The sequence below is a fragment of the Podarcis bocagei genome, assembly GCF_964188305.1.
Source record: "Podarcis bocagei genome assembly, chromosome: 8".
Taxonomy (NCBI): Eukaryota; Metazoa; Chordata; class Lepidosauria; order Squamata; family Lacertidae; genus Podarcis; species Podarcis bocagei.
Window position 1 is genome coordinate 82,509,368 of NC_138133.1, and position 18,874 is coordinate 82,528,241.

At 46.6% G+C, this 18,874-nt stretch overlaps 1 protein-coding gene across 1 annotated transcript in view; it reads left to right on the plus strand.

Annotated features, from left to right (window-relative positions):
* The window catches only part of TG (thyroglobulin), a 178,058-nt gene that overhangs the window by 129,775 nt on the left and 29,409 nt on the right, over nucleotides 1-18,874 (plus strand). Inside the window, exons 42-43 of the mRNA XM_081206080.1 lie at nucleotides 10,742-10,906; nucleotides 11,930-12,097. Of these exons, the coding sequence (XP_081062206.1) occupies nucleotides 10,742-10,906; nucleotides 11,930-12,097 (333 nt within the window). The remainder of the gene's footprint in view (nucleotides 1-10,741; nucleotides 10,907-11,929; nucleotides 12,098-18,874) is intronic.

An 18,874-nucleotide genomic window follows, 5' to 3' on the forward strand; every position in this document is an offset into this window, starting at 1 on the left:
ACCATCTTACCATCATAAAGTCCTTCCTGGTGTTTAGTCAGAAGCTCTTTCCTTGCAACTTGAATCCATTGGTTCAAGGACCTACCCTCCAGAGTAGGAGAAAACAAGCTTGCTCCATCTTCCATATGACAACTCTAAAGATATTTGAAGATGGATATCTCCTCTTTTCCAGGCTAAACTCCCTCAATTGTTTTAAATCAGGCTTGGTTTCCAGACCCTTGACCGTGTTGGTCACCCTCCTTTGCAGATGTTCCAGCTTGTCCATATTCTTCTTAAATTGTGGCACCTGGAACTGGACATATGATGAACTGGGATGTGGAACTCCCTGGCTCTCCAGATGTTGATTGAGTCCACAAGTCCCAGCCAGCATGGCCAAGAATCAGGGGCGGTAGGAGTTGTGGGCCCCAACATCTGAAGGGCCACGGGACCCCCGTTGCTGACTTGTTCACATAACAGTTGTGTCTAGCAGCTAGACAGACACCGGTCAGTGCAGATTATTGCTCAGGGAAAGAGTAAGACTGACCTGGAAAAGTTTTTTTATTGGATCTTACAAAAATCAGAGGACACCAATTGGTTACTGGCACAAATGGAGGCAAGCTGGAATTCAGTAGTATCGTACCCCAGGGACCTTTTGATACAAACACAATGAGTTTTCAGGAAATCGTTTGTTAGGCAAGCATTCACATAATGAGTCAACCTTTTTGCATTGATTCCTATGGGGAAGTTTCTAATGTGTTTCTGAGCACAGAATTTTTACCCCCAAATGACCACAAAAGACCCCCTGGAAAACTGTCTGAAACTTTGCAAAAATGCTCTCTTATTTGTCTGATCTCTTCCCTTTCTTCCCACCATAATTTCTGGTGAAACAGCTGCCATGGGACATCAAGACACAGAAAGTGAGGCTTGTTTAAGGCTGCTTATTTGTTTACAGTACTATACACAGGTCCAGCTGTTTGGATATCTGAATCTGTAGTGCGTAATCCTTGTGTTTGTATAAGTGAATTTTTGTATAATGATCATTTGGAGATCCAGAGGTTCTCTGTTCTAGCCCGGTGGCTTCTGACAGACTCCTGGTAATGTTTCCTTCACAACAACCTTGTGAGGTAAGAGAAGTCAAGAGTCGGTGACTAGCCTAAGGAAGCCACCTGTCACCACCATTATTACTATCTTCCCAGCACCAAGTTAAGACCTTCCTCTACTTCCAGGCATCTGGTGGTGTTGGACTGATTATAATTTGTCAGGTGGTGCTTGCAAAGCAATTGTTTCTTTTAGTGGTTTTATGGGATGATGCAGTTCTAAATATTGCTTGGTCAAATGGCGGTTCATGATTATGTTTTTAATCATGCAGAATCTGGTATTCTGGCCCTCGGTTGGCTTGGGCCACAGTGTGGCAGAGGCTGAGAGACGGGGGCATTGGTGAGGTACTGGAGAACAGCGCGGTAGATCCCACATGTTCTGTGGGCACACACCTTTTATTGAGCTGAATAGAGTGAAAGATATTACGAGTCATGGGGGTGTGTACAGTCTGAAGACTGCTTCGTTTATCTTTCAGCTGCTCTCTTGTTAATGCTGCTAACACTGTTTTATAGATTATAAACGATGCATTGATTTGTTAATCATGTAACATACGGCTTCCACTGTAATTGTGATGCTTAGCTTGTTTTCTAGTTACTAACGGTGTCTTGTAGATTGCAATTGTTGCACTGACAATTTGATAATTGTCCTATATGAGCGATGCTGTATCTGCAATGTTCAATCACGTTATTGTTATTCGTTGTTTGTGAGCCGCTTTGGGATTCCTTTGAATTAAAAGCGGCAAAGGCATACAATAAATCCAATCAAACTCCCATCAGCCCAAGGCAGCGTTGTCACTACTCAAGGATGTTGGGAGTTATAGTTTGGAAGCACCTGAAAGGCGCTTTAGCCATCTCTGTTTTATCTCTTTCTACTATAGATATTCTTCAGGTTCTTTTCTCTCCCTCTTTTAAATAATATTTTATTCTTTTTCCATATCAAAAGTTACATTTTGTTACTCAACAGCTATATTCCAACTCAACAAAACTAGTGACATTGAGGCTTATAACCCAAATTACATGCATTTGCATTTTAAGGTTTTGCCTTATCTAACTTCATCCTCTTTAACATGTTTCTTAATATATTCTGCTGTTTCATATCCTGCTGTGGTCTTCGCATATGGGAAATAACTTTTTTAAAAGACTGGAAAGGGTTTCCAGTCCTCTTTAAAGGATTCTAAATTTGAGTCTCTTTAACAGTGCTGTCAGTTTTGACATCTCTGCATATTCCAATATTTTCACCAACCTTTCTTCCTTTGAGGGTGTTATCTTTTCCTTCCATTTCTGTGCACAGAGAATCCTTGCCGCTGTAGTCACATACAGCAGGGGAGTGGGTGGCACTGTGGTCTAAACCACTGAGCCTCTTGGGCTTGCCGATCGGAAGGTCGGCAGTTCGAATCCCCACGACGGGGTGAGCTCCTGTTGCTCTTTCCCAGCTCCTGCCAACCTAGCAGTTCGAAACCACACCAGTGCAAGTAGATAAATAGGTACCGCTGCGGTGGGAAGGTAAAGATGTTTTCATGCGTTCTGGCTTCTGTCATGGTGTTCCGTTGCGCCAGAAGCAGTTTAGTCATGCTGGCCACATGACCCGGAAAGCTGTCTGCGGACAAACACTGGCTCCCTCAGCCTGAAAGCAAGATGAGCACTGCAACCCCATAGTTGCCTTTGACTGGACTTAACCGTCCAGGGGTCCTTTACCTATTTACCTTTTTTACCTAGTCACATACATAAATACCATTGAGGCTTTCTTTGGTTTATCTCCTTCTGCTACAGATATTCTTCTGGTTCTGACCTACTGTGACCTCTTCTGGAATGTAGCAAGGGAGGAAAAATCCCCTTTCCCCCCAGTAAGAGCTTGTGCTGTTGATGATAAGGCAGTAAGGGAAGGAAGAAACATGATTCTACAGCTGTACACGGAAGTGCAGCAGAAAGGACAGTGTGTTACATACGCAACACACTACTAACGCAGCTACTTCAGCATTTGAGCATTTTCCCGAAGTGCCCTGATTCATAACGCAGTGTGCAGAGTTGCATAATTCGCAAATGCTGGGCTTCTGTCCATTGCTGCTGAAGTTAGACTTCATGGAGGAGGGCAGGCTCCAGAATTGCTTCACTCCACTGGAGCAATTACTGGTACCGTATTTTTCGCTCTATAAGACGCACCAGACCACAAGACGCACCTAGTTTTTGGAGGAGGAAAACAAGAAAAGAAATATTCTGAATCTCAGAAGCCAGAACAGCAAGAGGGATCACTGCGCAGTTAAAGCAGCAATCCCTCTTGCTGTTCTGGCTTCTCGGATAGCTGCGCAGCCTGCATTCGCTCCATAAGACGCACACACATTTCCCCTTACTTTTTAGGAGGGGAAAAGTGAGTCATATAGAGCAAAAAATACAGTAATTTCGAAACATGATAACATAAGAGCAGGCACCCCCCAAACTCGGCCCTCCAGATGTTTTGGGACTACGACTCCCATCATCCCTAGCTAACAGGACCAGGGATGATGGGAATTGTAGTCCCAAAACATCTGGAGGGCCGAGTTTGGGGATGCCTGCATAAGAGGATGCCGGCTGGATCAGGCCAGTCCATCTAGTCCAGGATCCTGTTCCCACAGTGACCAACCAGATGCCTGTGCGAAACCCAGAACAGGACCCAAAGGCAAGAGCCCTCTCTCGCTTCCTGTAGTCTCCAACAACTGGTATTCAGGATCATTACTGCCTCTTGACCAGGGCTCAGCAAACCTTTTCAGCAGGGAGCCGGTCCACTGTCCCTCAGACCTTATTGGGGGGGGCGGACTATATTTTGAAAAAACACACACACAAACGAATTCCTATGCCCCCACAAATAACCCAGAGATACTCTTTAAATAAAAGCAAACATTCTACTCACGTAAAAACACCAGGCAGGCCCCACAAACAACCCAGAGATGCATTTAAAATAAAAGGACACATTCTACTCATGTAAAAACACGCTGATTCCCAGACTGTCCGTGGACCAGATTGAGAAGGCGTTTGGGCCGAATCCGGCCCCCGGGCCTTAGGTTGCCTACCCATGCTCTTGACTGTGGAGGCAAAGCATAGCCATCATGGCTTAGTAGCCACCCATGAACTTGTCTAATCTTCTTTTAAAGCCATCCAAGCTGGTGAGTACCACTGTTTCCTGTGGCAGTGAGTTCCACAGTTTAACTATGTCCCAAATCTTCCAACATTCAGCTTCATTGGGTTTCCTTGACTTCTAGTGCTGCGAGAGATGGGGGGGGACTTTCCTCTCTCCTCTTACTCCATGCAACATATAATTTTATGAACTTCTATCATGACGCATCTAACTCACCTTTTCTCTAAATTAAAACCCCAAACGCTGCAACGTTTCCTCCCCTCGATCATTTTGGTGGCCCTTTCCTGAACATTTCGAAACCCCAGAATATTATTTTTGAGGTGAGGCATCCAGAACCCTACGCAGTCTTCCAAACGCAGTCACACCCCAGATTTGTGCAATGGCATTACGATACTGGCGGTTTTATTTTTGATTCCTTTCCAAATGAGAGAGCAAGATTTACGTGGGTTTTCTCTTGGTTTGACTCAGACATTGAGCAGGTTTCCAAAAGTCACTGGAGGTCATTCGCCCTCCTCCACAACAGGGAGGCATTGCGGAGATTCCTGCATGATGCAGCCGAAGTTCATGCTAGTTTGAAGTACTTTGCATTGTGTGTGTGTGTGTGTGTGTGTGTGTGTGTGTGTGTGTGTGTGTATATATATATGACGCGGGTGGCGCTGTGGGTTAAACCACAGAGCCTAGGACTTGCCGATCAGAAGGTTGGCGGTTTGAATCCCCGCGACGGGGTGAGCTCCTGTTGCTCAGTCCCTGCTCCTGCCAGCCTAGCAGTTCAAAAGCACATCAAAGTGCAAGTAGATAAATAGGTACCACTCCGGCAGGAAGGTAAACGGCATTCCCATGCGCTGCTCTTGTTCGCCAGAAGCAGCTTAGTCATGCTGGCCACATGACCTGGAAGCTATACACCGGCTCCCTCAGCCAATAAAGCGAGATGAGCGCCGCAACCCCAGAGTCGGCCACGACTGGACCTAATGTTCAGGGGTCCCTTTACACATACACACATATATGCGTACAGTACAATCCCTGTATCAGGGGAACCTTTTTCACATTCTTCTGGGCAGTCAGATGAGGTCCATGCACCAGCTGTGGGCTAGAGCAGCAGCAAAGATGGGCAGAGCAAGGAATGGAAACTTTACCTTTGTGCAGTAGGCTTGTTTCTACCGCAAACCCATCCATCTCTGTCATCCATCCAAACAAGGAAGAGGCATTTGCCAAAGTTCAAGGACACATTTCAGCCAGGTGAAAACACTCCAGTGTCAGGGCAGGCATCTGCAGTAACTCACACGGCATCAGTGAAAATAAAGAAATTCCTTCCAGTAGCACCTTAAAGACCAACTAAGTTAGTTCTTGGTATGAGCTTTCGGGTGCATGCACACTTCTTCAGATACACGAAGATCAGTGAAGTTAGCTCTTTATTCAAAGAAACAAAACAGCTCAGGCCTAGCGAGCCCAGCAGCTCTTCTTGGTAGATCTTGCCCCAATCAGTCAGTTGTGAGGACTGAAGTGCCCTGCCTTCCACAGTTGCCTCTTCCTCCTATGGGTCCTTCCCAAGCACTCTGAGACTCTGTCAAAGGTTTTGCCTTTGCTCCGCCCTCTTCATACCTCTTCGGGTTCTGGGAGACCAGGGGGAGGTGAGTGGATCACTTCAGGAGGGGGAGAGCCCCTGGCTTCTTCAGCAGCCTGCCTCATCTCTGCCTCTCCCCACCCCCTCTCTAGCCTCCTCTGATTCTACCTCTGATTCTGGACTGCTCTCTGCTACAGACTCTTCCTACTCACTAAACCCTGTTATCTCTTCAGCTTCTGACACCTCAGTCTGCTCCTTCTTCTCCTTCTGACTACCCATCGTCATCCCACCACCACTCTCTGAGCTCTGAGACTTCTTCCCCGGGGGTTCCCCACCTGGTGCCTCTCCTAAGCATCCAGCCAGTCCATGACAATCTAGTTAACACTGGTGGGGTTTATTATCATCTTTATTATTTGCCTGCCCTTCACCTTAAGACCCATGGATGGGTTGCAACAATGGAATTGTTACTGGGGACATTGGCAGCTGTTCTTGGAGATGTTGGGTATTGAAACTGGAACTGTTTGTATGCAAACCAGCGAGCTGGTGGCTGCAGCTGTCATGGCCGATGGATGCTGTTGTCCAACAACGGGATAGACAGGGATCGTGAGTGGAGTGAGTTCTGAACCCAGTAAGTGTGAACCTATATATGCTCCCTTCTGTTGAGTCAGATCATTTGCCCATTTGGCTGAGTGCTATCATCTCTCAGCTGCTTTGTGAAATGCAGGAGTACTGCATTTTGGAAAAAGCAAATGAGCATATAGCAATTCTAGGGGTTAGCACATGGGTAGGCAAACTAAGGCCCCGGGGGCCGGATCTGGTCCAATCGCCTTCTAAATCTGGCCCGTGGACGGTCCGGAATCAGCGTGTTTTTACATGAGTAGAATGTGTCCCTTTATTTAAAATGCATCTCTGGGTTATTTGTGGGGCCTGCCTGGTGTTTTTACATGAGTAAAATGTGTGCTTTTATTTAAAATGCATCTCTGGGTTATTTGTGGGGCATAGGAATTCGTTCTTTTCTTTTTTCAAAATATAGTCCGGCCCCCCACAAGTTCTGAGGGACAGTGGACCGACCCCATGCAAAAAAAGTTTGCTGACCCCTGGTAGCAGGTCATCAACCCAGCCCATTGAGAAGTATCCTTTGACCCTCCAGTTACGAACCTCAAGGCAAAGCAGATAAAGTTCTGTGGTGGGAGAGACTTTGTCTCTGTGGAGATAACATCCCTTCAGGCAGTTTCCATTTGCACGTGGCTGTTCTTCTGGTCCTGGGCAGAACTAACATGATTAGCAGTGAGGCTAGTATATGTTTCTTTTAAAAGCACACCCTTTGCATGTTTGTTTTTGCAGCTCTTTTCTTTTTGCAACCCTCCAGCGAGATTGCCGCCATCAAGAATGAGAGAAGGATTAAGCCCCTTAATAGAAGCCTACAAATCTATTTATTTTTGAGGGATTAAGCGAACTCAGCTGCTGCTACTGCAGCAGCCTGAAGCAAATTTGAAAGCTGAACACAGACTTTTCTGGACATAAAAAATAGTTATCAAAAACATTCGCATGTGGGAAGTGGCCTGTAATACGAAAACCAGCAAGGCACTCAAAACTGCTGAATGTATTGCAAACTTACAGCTAGGCAGATCAAGCAAATGCTTGTTTATAGCAAAATGACCTCCAAGGCAAACCTTTTATCAGATGTGTCTTCAAGGGCAACCCCATGTAGAGGGCATTACAGTAGTCCAGTGTAGGTGGAAAAAAATCTGTTCAGTTGGCATTTAATGGCAAATACACCTAATTCACACTTTTCTTCAAAACAACGCAAGAACCAAAACATAGCCATCCTTCAAAATTCCCACCGTAGGTCTCCAGCCAAATAGTGCACAAAAATGCATATATTTAAGGGAAATGCCCATGAAAACACAAATACTAGTGAAAGGAGCACAAAAAATTGTGTTCTACAGTGGTACCTCGGGTTACATACGCTTCAGGTTACAGACTCCGCTAACCCAGAAATATTACCTTGGGTTAAGAACTTTGCTTCAGGATGAGAACAGAAATCGTGCAGCTGCGGCTCAGCAGCAGCGGGAGGCCCCATTAGCTAAAGTGGTGCTTCAGGTTAAGAACAGCTTCAGGTTAAGAACAGACCTCCGGAACGAATTAAGTTCTTAACCCGAGGTACCACTGTATGAGGAAACATTGCTTTGCAAAAAAAACACAGCACCGCCTCTGTGCAGTAAAATAAGGTGCAGGTCAAAGCTTGGGTGTGTCTGATGTTCTTTGGATCACACCCGTTGTCTTTAGATGAGTCAGGCTCCAACATAGCTCCCTGTTTCTTTTCGGGATTCCTAAAATAGTTTCCCTACAAAGCAGACAGTCGAAGGGCAAAATCCTTGGACAGCAGAAAAGTAAGTGGTCTCCTGGGAGTCCTTCACATCTGGTGAGAGTGCAGGATTGACTCAGCGCCTCTTTCTGATTATATTTGGAAACCGAAATATACTCGGAGTCCTGTAGTGATTTCATGCTCTTTATTGCAGCTTGTAAAACAGTGATTGAATTGCACCCCCAAACCTCAGGCTTTTATATACATTATTTACACAATGAGTCCCGTCTGATTGGCTGATTCTGCTTCCCTCCTGGAGCCTGATTGGTCTTTTCCTGCAGGCCAATCAGCTGTTGCATTCTACGATCCTACCAGCCTAATAGGGTCTTATACAGTGGTACCTCGGGTTACAGATGTTTCAGGTTACAGATGCTTCAGGTTACAGATGCTGCTAACCCAGAAATAGTACCTCGGGTTAAGAACTTTGCTTCAGGCTGAGAACAGAAATCGTGCCGTGGCAGCGGGAGGCCCCATTAGCTAAAGTGTTACCTCAGGTTAAGAACAGTTTCGGGTTAAGAACGGACTTCCAGAACGAATTAAGTTCTTAATCCAAGGTACCACTGTATTGCTATTTTATAAAATTTTAATTTCAAAATGTTGTAAGCTGCTGTGAGTCATGCTCACACCAAGTTGATAGTTCCCAGATCCATTTTTCGGGGGGGGGGGAATGTACCCCAAACTACCAGAACTTTGGAAACACAGTCTTAGAAGTCATTCAGCTATCCAGGGAGGCAGGGAAGCGAACCAGCTGCTAGGGATATCCTAATTCTGGGCTGCATCAATAGGAGTATAGCATCTAGATCAAGGGAAGTAATAGTGCCACTGTATTCTGCTCTGGTCAGACCTCACCTGGAGTACTGTGTCCAGTTCTGGGCACCACAGTTCAAGAAGGACACTGACAAACTGGAACGTGTCCAGAGGAGGGCAACCAAAATGGTCAAAGGCCTGGAAACGATGCCTTATGAGGAGCGGCTAAGGGAGCTGGGCATGTTTAGCCTGGAGAAGAGGAGGTTAAGGGGTGATATGATAGCCATGTTCAAATATATAAAAGGATGTCACATAGAGGAGGGAGAAAGGTTGTTTTCTGCTGCTCCAGAGAAGCGGACACGGAGCAATGGATCGAAACTACAAGAAAGAAGATTCCACCTAAACATTAGGAAGAACTTCCTGACAGTAAGAGCTTTTCGACAGTGGAATTTGCTGCCAAGGAGTGTGGTGGAGTCTCCTACTTTGGAGGTCTTTAAGCAGAGGCTTGACAACCACATGTCAGGAGTGCTCTGATGGTGTTTCCTGCTTGGCAGGGGGTTGGACTCGATGGCCCTTGTGGTCTCTTCCAACTCTATGATTCTATGATTCTAATCTGAGACTACTTCTGCAAGGGAAACCCTGATATTTGACTCCCCGTTAACGAGTATAAAGGGGCCTGTCAATTCCCAGTGAGATGTGGCTTCATACTTTCACCAAGACAATTTCCCGATGAAAGGATGCAGCTGAATGTTAGTGATAAGGACCTGAGCGGATGTGGGACGGAGGCAGAAGGAAGTAGATTTCGCTTAGACCACATTTCCACCATACATATAAAACAGTAGTATATACAGTCATGGCTTCTCCAAAGAATTCTGAAAGGTGCTGAGAGTTGCTAGGAGGCCCCTATTCCCCTCCCAGAGCTACAGGGAATTAAGAAGCATTGCTGTTTCCAGCTATGTAGGCTGAGCATACCCATCATGGCTAGGTGTTAGTGGCAAGGAAAAAAAATATGGTAGGTACCGATTTTTCTGTGTATAAGACGCCTTCATGTATAAGACGCCCCCTACTTTTGGGGAGCCCAAATTTAGAAAATGGACATATGCACTATCCGTGTATAAGATGCCCCTAGATTTTTAAGCTTATTTTAAAGTAAAAAACCCCCCATATCTTATACATGGGAAAGTACAGTATATAAAGGAGAACTCCCTGCATGCCAAGATCCAAGTTTGGGGCAAGTACTTTTGGTGACAGAAGCCTGGCAGCGATTTTAAAAATATAGGGTGTTAGGCCTTTGAAACATGCCCTTCTAAGTTCCTTACAAAGTTCCCCTCTTCCCTTAGCATAGGAAAAAGACCGCACGTTTGGTAGGTTAAACATGGTTTACTTACAAACTCTTCAAAGGTCAGGTTCATGTGCTTTTCCATGCAGCAGTCAGAAAACACAGGCAGTAAAACTTGGCTAAGTTACCGTGGTGAAAGTTCCTCAATTACTGGTACAGGAACTCAAGGGAGGCTGGTTGGAGCCATGTGGTCTGAGCTTGGAGCAACATGTTGAGTTGAAGGGGAACAATATCCTTGATTTCCTTCCTCCCAAGGTGAGGGGGGATTAAACTAGCTAATCCATTCAGGACAGCTTACTCTATGGTGTTAACCCCGACATGCATTAATTAGACTTGAGCATGTTGATTATATGAGGCTGGTTATCTCACAGATCTGAGAGACTTTTGGATAATGGCCAGCACTCCTTGTCCCCAATCATCAGTGGCTTCATCCACCCTACTGCTTCAAATAATTATTCTTTGCTTTCCAGGATTTAAGATGCATCAGGGAAGAACTTAATCCACAACCACCTTGACTTGGACATCTGTTTTCTCTTTTCAGGGAGGTTCTGCTTTTTCTCCTGCTTCAACCATCAGTCAGGAGAAAGCACGGGCACAAGCTTCCATTTTGGCTCATGAACTGGGATGCCCTTCAGCCAGCAGCGAAGAAACTGTATCCTGCCTCCGCCAGTTGCCTGCCAAAGTCCTCAATGATGCACAAACCAGGGTGTGCCTATTTTCTTGTTTTGCTGGCAGAGCTGAAAATATGTGGGTTGCAGAGGTCAGATCTGCCCCATAACAGTACCAGAGATTGGTATTTCATTTTGTGTGGGTAAATATTACCCTTCAGTCTGGGGAATCAATATTTGCCAGGAAGGAAGAAATGGTAACAATATAAATCACATTTAAAGGAGAAACTACCAAATTTGCACTTCTCAAAACACTTTGTGAGCTGAAACACGGCTGTTCGCCAAATTTTGCCATGCGGTTCTCCAGCAAAACAATGTGCACAGAAATGCGTAATAGTGGAAAATGTGCTTGAAATGCACATATTAATGAAAATACAGAATGCTAGGGAGAATTGTTTGTGCCGCAAAAGTGTATATTGATTAACACTGCTTACAAAGATGTGTTGATTAGGACAAATTCACACCAAAACACTGACAAATTTTCATTGGAATATTTTTTTTAAAATCACAGTTTGCTGTGTAAATGCGGAGAACTGAATTAGAGATTTGGGGGTGGGATGATTAATGTGCTCAAGCAAAGCTAACAGATCAATCCATTCCTCTATCATAATCATGGCTGGAATATTGATGGGTTAAGACAGGCATAGGCAAACTCTGGTCCTCCAGATGTTTTGGAACTACAGTTCCCATCATCCCTAGCTAACAGGATCAGTGTTCAGGGATGATGGGAATTGTAGTCTCAAAACATCTGGAGGGCTGGAGTTTGCCTATGCCTGCCTTAAGTTGCTCTGGTGATCAGCCTGCAGTTCATTTAAAAAATAAATTGGGCAGGATTCACCTAAGAAGACCTGCCAACAGAATGCTAGTTCCTGGAATTCACAAGTGGGGAGACAGTTATTGTGCTCAGTTGCTGCTTGTGGGCTTCCCATGGGCGCTGGGTTGGCCACTGTGAGAGCAGAATGCTGTACTAGATGGGCCACTGGCCTGATCCAGCAACTGTGTTCTTATGTTGTTCCTCCCCCCTCTGCCCAACACTGACTGCCTCTCTGCTCATATCGTAGCTCCTGGCTATAAGTGGACCATTCCAGTACTGGAGCCCAGTTGTTGACGGGGTCTACCTCCAGGAGCCTCTCGCAGCAGCTCTGCAACGTTCTCGACCTTCGGAGGTGGACCTGCTGATCGGAAGTGCTCAACAAGATGGGCTGATCAGCAGAGCAAAGGCAATTAAGGTAGGTAGGCTGCTGTGCTGGAAGCAGGCGCGTCTTACCCATAGAGGCTAATGGCGCGAGGTGCCAGGGCACCAAGTTCTGGAGGACACCAGGCAGGAGTCCAGAGAACACCGAACGAGCGCTCTGAGAGAGCGAGGGTGCGTGTGCCGCTCCTGCCAAGTGTCGGCTCGGTTTTTTCCCTTTTAGCCTGCAGGCGCCAAATTCTGCGGGGTGCCAGAAGGCTAAAAGGGGGGGGGGAAACGAGCCAGTGGTGCCCTCGCCCTCGCTCACTTGGCACAAGCCCGCTCGCTCGGTGTGCTGCTTGCCGTTGCCACCGTGGCACGAAGCAACCAGCTGAGCTGGGAGGCACCGCATCCAGCCTCTGCCTCTTCCCTTCCGGAGGAGCCACCCTACAGCTGCTGCCTGCCTCCTCCAGCCCTAAAAAAGGTTGACAACTCTGGGAAAGGGGCAGGGCACCGGAGGGATCTTTGCAACACGGGATATGCTTAAGACAAGCCCTGGTTGGAAGTGAAACTATAGTTGCCAGAATGGAGATAGCCTGACTGAGAAGAGAGGAGGAAGCGGATGCCCATCCTCTGTTGCTAGAGAACCATGCACTGGTGTTAAACCAGTCTGTGTCGTCCCTGTGGTTTCTTCCCATAGGAGTGATGCTCCCTGATGGTGCAGCTGCATCACCCTTGATGGCTTTGAGGAAATTGAAATAGCAGCTGCCAGCTGCTGGAAGGATCTACAGCAGTGTTTCCCAACCACTGTTCCGCGGCGCACTAGTGTGCCGCGAGATGTTGCCTGGTGTGCCGCGAGATGTTGCCTGGAGGGAGGCGGGCGAGTCGGGCGGCGAGAGGCGGGGCGGCGGCGGCGAGGAGAGGCCGCCCAGCGCGGGGCTCTCGCCGTCTGCCTGCCTGGCTGCCTGCGAGCTCAGCGGGCAGCGCCTCCGTCCGCAGCGCCCACCTCGCGGCTCTCATTCCCTGCCCCCGCCAAAGCTCACCCAGCCAAGCCGCGCTCTCCTTCCTGCCTCGCTTTGCTGCCTCCTCCCCCCCCACCCCCAAAGCTTGGAGGTTCCCCGGCAAGGGGGAGGAAAAAAATTGAAACTTACACTTTCGTGCGTCCCTCCCGGCGTGACGCTGCACGCTGATGTCACGGGGCTGTAATGGTGGTGTGCCTCGAGATTTTTTTCATCAAACAAGTGTGCCTTTGCCCAAAAAAGGTTGGGAAACACTGATCTACAGGTGGGGGGAAATCCATCTATGCCACCTTAATGTCCTTGGAGAAAAGCTGGGTGTTGTGTACTGAGTTGAATAGGATCCAAATTGCAGCAGTCTGATTGGTCCACAGACGCCACCCAATCCAACCCCAGGTGGAAGTGAATCCGCAACCTGATTGGCCTACAGGAGAATGCCAGAATTAGCCAATCACGTGGGGCCCTTTGTGTAAATAATGTATATAAAGCAGACATTCTGAGGGAACTTCCATTCCTCACTACTATGAGCTGAATAAAGAGCATGAAATCCACACTCCACGCCGAGTATATTTCACTGGGATAGAAATGTAATATTGCCCTCCCCGTGCCTAAAATGTCCCACTTTCATGGCCTGTGTTTTGCTCAACAACCATGGCTTATATTTGCTTAGATATGCTTTTGTGTATATTTGTTCTTAGCTGGTTTGTGGGTTAAGCTGTGTTCCGTTTACAGTTTTATTTCTACACCAGAGAGGTCTTTGATTAAGTGGTCTACAGACCTTCAGAATAAATTGCCTCTTGCCACTCCACATCCCCCCCCCCCACTAAAAGGGACTGTTCTTGATATCAGGCGACTCTTGTACACATTTGCCTGCAGATTTGTCGTTCAGGGGCCTCAATCCCTCCAGGCTTCCTGGCAAGCAGATTCCACACGACGCCACTTTGACTAGGGACTGTAATCCCAGATTTGCTCTTGGAGATGTGGGCAGTGTAACAGAGAGTCCCTGGGGCTTCATCTCCCCAGCTGCCGAAAGAGAAGCCCATGTTTTTCAAATTAAGATAACGAGAGGCGAAATGTCTGTGAGCGTGCCGAAGTATTCAGGAGGCAGACAGTCCTGAAAGTGTTTCTTCCCTACAAAGAACAGCACCCGCTCCTTTTGTGCTCGGTCTTTTCATCTCAGCATCCTGGCCGATGGCTCCTTGATTTCTCTTTTCCCCCTGTGAAGCACTCTGCGCCGACCTGTTGCCAATTATCGCCAGTTTTACTGCACGCGACTGTCTGCCTTTTCATCACCAGATGAAAAGAATGCCTCTTGGTTGCTCCGAAATGTCAAAAACAAGTTAGGCAACCACTGGTTCTTTTTTCCTTTCAATATCTTTGTTGAGTCTTCCCTGGGAGAAGAGAGCAACTGGAAGAGAGCAGAGCCTACTCTTTTTCTTCCAGTTCCTCTCATCCCCCAGGGAACTGTGAATGCAGCAGGTAACACAGAATAACTTATACACACTGACAAGTTCATTGCAGCACAACAGTACTAGCTTTGAACTTCTAGGCTTTAGGTATGACTGTACCACCTTGTTTTCATATCCATACCTTTGCTGCCAGAAATGAGGCCCTTTAAGCCATGCTATGAGCTAGATATTCTTCCGACTTTGTAATCAGAATATCTATACCTGCCACTGAATCAGACACCAGTTCAGCTCTCATTTTGCCTTCCGTCTCGTATCTCCGACTGACAACTCACCTGTTGCAACTTTCTTTCTAACGCATCATGAATGTTAGAATCATAGAATCATAGAATCATAGAATCATAGAGTTGGAAGAGACCACAAGGGCCATCGAGTCCAACCCCCTGCCAAGCAGGAAACACCATCAGAGCACTCCTGACATATGGTTGTCAAGCCTCTGCTTAAAGACCTCCAAAGCAGGAGACTCCACCACACTCCTTGGCAGCAAATTCCACTGTCAAACAGCTCTTACTGTCAGGAAGTTCTTCCTAATGTTTAGGTGGAATCTTCTTTCTTGTAGTTTGGATCCATTGCTCCGTGTCCGCTTCTCTGGAGCAGCAGAAAACAACCTTTCTCCCTCCTCTATGTGACATCCTTTTATATATTTGAACATGGCTATCATATCACCCCTTAACCTCCTCTTCTCCAGGCTAAACATGCCCAGCTCCCTTAGCCGTTCCTCATAAGGCATCGTTTCCAGGCCTTTGACCATTTTGGTTGCCCTCCTCTGGACACGTTCCAGTTTGTCAGTGTCCTTCTTGAACTGTGGTGCCCAGAACTGGACACAGTACTCCAGGTGAGGTCTGACCAGAGCAGAATACAGTGGCACTATTACTTCCCTTGATCTAGGTGCTATACTCCTATTGATGCAGCCCAGAATTGCATTGGCTTTTTTAGCTGCCGCGTCACACTGTTGGCTCATGTCAAGTTTGTGGTCAACCAAGACTCCTAGATCCTTTTCACATGTACTGCTCTCAAGCCAGGTGTCCCCCATCTTGTATTTGTGCCTCTCATTTTTTTTGCCCAAGTGCAATACTTTACATTTCTCCCTGTTAAAATTCATCTTGTTTGTTTTGGCCCAGTTCTCTAATCTGTCAAGGTCGTTTTGAAGTGTGATCCTGTCCTCTGGGGTGTTAGCCACCCCTCCCAGTTTGGTGTCATCTGCAAATTTGATCAGGATGCCCTTGAGTCCATCATCCAAGTCGTTGATAAAGATGTTGAATAAGACCGGGCCCAAGACAGAACCCTGTGGCACCCCACTAGTCACTCTTCTCCAGGATGAAGAGGAACCATTGATGAGCACTCTTTGGGATCGGTCAGTCAGCCAGTTACAAATCCAATGAGTGGTAGCATAGTCAAGACCGCATTTTACCAGTTTCTTTACAAGAATATCATGGGGCACCTTGTCAAATGCCTTGCTGAAATCAAGGTAGGCTACATCCACTGCATTCCCTTCATCTACCAGGCTTGTAATTCTGTCAAAAAACGAGATCAGGTTAGTCTGACATGACTTATTTTTCAGAAATCCATGCTGACTATTGGTGATCACAGCATTCCTTTCTAGGTGCGCACAGACTGTTTGCTTAATGATCTGCTCCAGAATCTTCCCTGGTATTGATGTCAGACTGACTGGGCGGTAATTATTTGGGTCCTCTCTTTTCCCCTTTTTGAAAATAGGGACAACATTTGCCCTCCTCCAGTCTGCCGGGACTTCGCCTGTTCTCCAGGAATTCTCAAAGATGACTGCCAGTGGTTCTGAGATCACATCTGCCAGTTCTTTTAATACTCTTGGATGCAGTTCATCTGGCCCTGGAGACTTGAATACATCTAAACTAGTCAAATATTCTTGTACTATCTCCTTAGTTATTCTGGGCTGTGTTTCCTTTGCTGAACCATTTGCTCCAAATTCTTCAGGTCGGGCATTGTTTTCTTTATTGGAGAAGACTGAGGCAAAGAAGGCATTGAGGATTTCAGCCCTTTCTGTGTCCCCTGTTTGCATTTCACCATCTTCTCCTCTGAGTGACCCCACTGTTTCTTTGTTCTTCCTTTTGCTACGAACATACCCATAAAAGCCTTTTTTGTTGCTTTTAACCTCTCTAGCAAGCCTGAGTTCATTCTGTGCTTTAGCTTTTCTGACTTTATGTCTACACATGCTGGCTATTTGTTTGAATTCCTCTTTGGTGGTTTCCCCCCTTTTCCATTTTTTGTACACATCCTTTTTTAATCTTAATTCAGTTAAAAGTTCTTTAGATAGCCACCCTGGCTTCTTTAGGTACCTTCCATGTTTCCGTCTCATTGGTATTGCCTGACGTTGTGCTTTTACTATCTCCCTCTTAACAAACTCCCAGCCATCATGAACTCCCTTTCCTTTTAGTATTGCTGTCCATGGGATCTCACCCAGCATTTCCCTAAGTTTTATGAAGTCGGCTTTCTTAAAGTCAAGAAATTGAGTCCTAGTATGCTTGGCTGCTCCTTTCCGCTGTATAGTAAACTTCAGAAGAGCATGATCACTCGCGCCTAATGATCCTTCCACTTCTACCCCACTAACCAGGTCATCAACATTGGTTAGGACCAGATCTAAAATGGCTGTTCCTCTTGTTGCTTCTCCCACTTTCTGGACAATGAAGTTGTCTGCAAGGCCAGTGAGGAATCTGTTTGACCTTATGCTCTTGGCTGAGTTTGACATCTAACAAATATCCGGGTAATTGAAGTCCCCCATTACTACTATCTCCCTTCCTTTTGCATGCTTGGCCATCTGTTCCAGGAAGGCATCATCTATGTCCTCCGTTTGGCTTGGGGATCTATAGTAAACTCCCACAATGAGGTCTCTGTTATTCTTCTCTTCCTTAATTTTGACCCAAATGCTCTCAATTTGGCTTTGAGGTTCTAAATCTTGGATCTCTTCACAGGTATACACATCCCTGACATATAACGCCACTCCTCCTCCTTTCTTGTCTGGTCTGTTTCTCCGAAATAGATTGTATCCCTCCATTATTACATTCCAATCGTGGGACTTATCCCACCAGGTTTCAGTGATGCCTATTATGTCATATTTAGTTTGCTGTACCAAGAGCTCAAGCTCATCTTGTTTATTTCCCATGCTTTGCGCATTAGTGTACAGACATTGAAGTCCATTAATCATTCCCCCATGTCTCTTATTTAAGGATTTTTTCCTCCCACCACTAGGTCTGCGTGCTGTTTGCTCCATTTGGTCTATGACATTTGGATGCTCATCTTCATCAATTGATAGACTCCTACCTTCAGGAGCACTGTCTCCCTCCCCCACATTAGTCAGTTTAAAGCCCTCCTGATGAGGTTTCTGAGATTTTTGGCAAAAACATTTCTCCCAACCGTTGTGAGGTGCAGCCCATCGCTTGCCAGAAGTCCATCTTCAAGAAGCTGCAGTCCGTGATCTAAGAATCCAAACTGTTCCTGTTTACACCATCTGCGAAGCCAGCTGTTCACTTCCACTATTTTCCCCTCTCTCCCTGGGCCACGTCGTTCAACTGGGAGGACAGACGAGATGACAATTTGTGCATTTAGTTGCTTCAATTTCCTGCCGAGAGCCTTGTAGTCTCTTTTGATCTTCTGGAGGCTATTGCTTGCAGTGTCATTGGTTCCCACATGAACCAAGAGGAAGGGGTATTTGTCAGTGGGTTTTATGATTCCTTGCAGTCGTTCAGTTACATCTTGGATCTTAGCCCCGGGGAGACAGCACACTTCCCGAGACATCTTGTCAGGCCCACAGATCACTGCTTCTGTTCCCCTCAGTAGGGAATCCCCTATCACCACTACACGCCTCCTCTTGGGTTTGGTCGGGGTTCTTCCGTGAGCTGTCCGTTCCAAGGTCGCCTGCACATTCCCTGAGGACTGACTTTGCTGCTCGTCTTCATATGCCTGATCGACTGTAATGAGGGAGAGATCCTCAAATGGAGTCTGCTCTTCGTCTTCCATGCTAGGGGAGAGGACCTCAAAGCGATTGTGTATTTCTAAACAATCAGAGTGAACCCTGGGCCTCCTACTTCTTTGAGTCACGTTTCTCCATATATCTGGCTCCTGCGTTGGTGAACTAGCCTCCTTCTCAGGGGAGTCCCCTGTCTCCTCCTTGGTGGGAACGGGGTGCTCTGTTGCTTCCAAGAAGAGCTCCAGCTCTCTAATTCTTTGGAGCGTAGCTACACGTTCCTCCAGTTGCTGGACTTTGTCTTTTAAAAGGGCAATCAACATGCAATTGCTGCAGGTAAAGCTGCCTGCAACCTTTGGCAAGATGGCAAACATTGCGCAGGAATCGCAGGCGACTGCAGCTGTTCCCTCCCC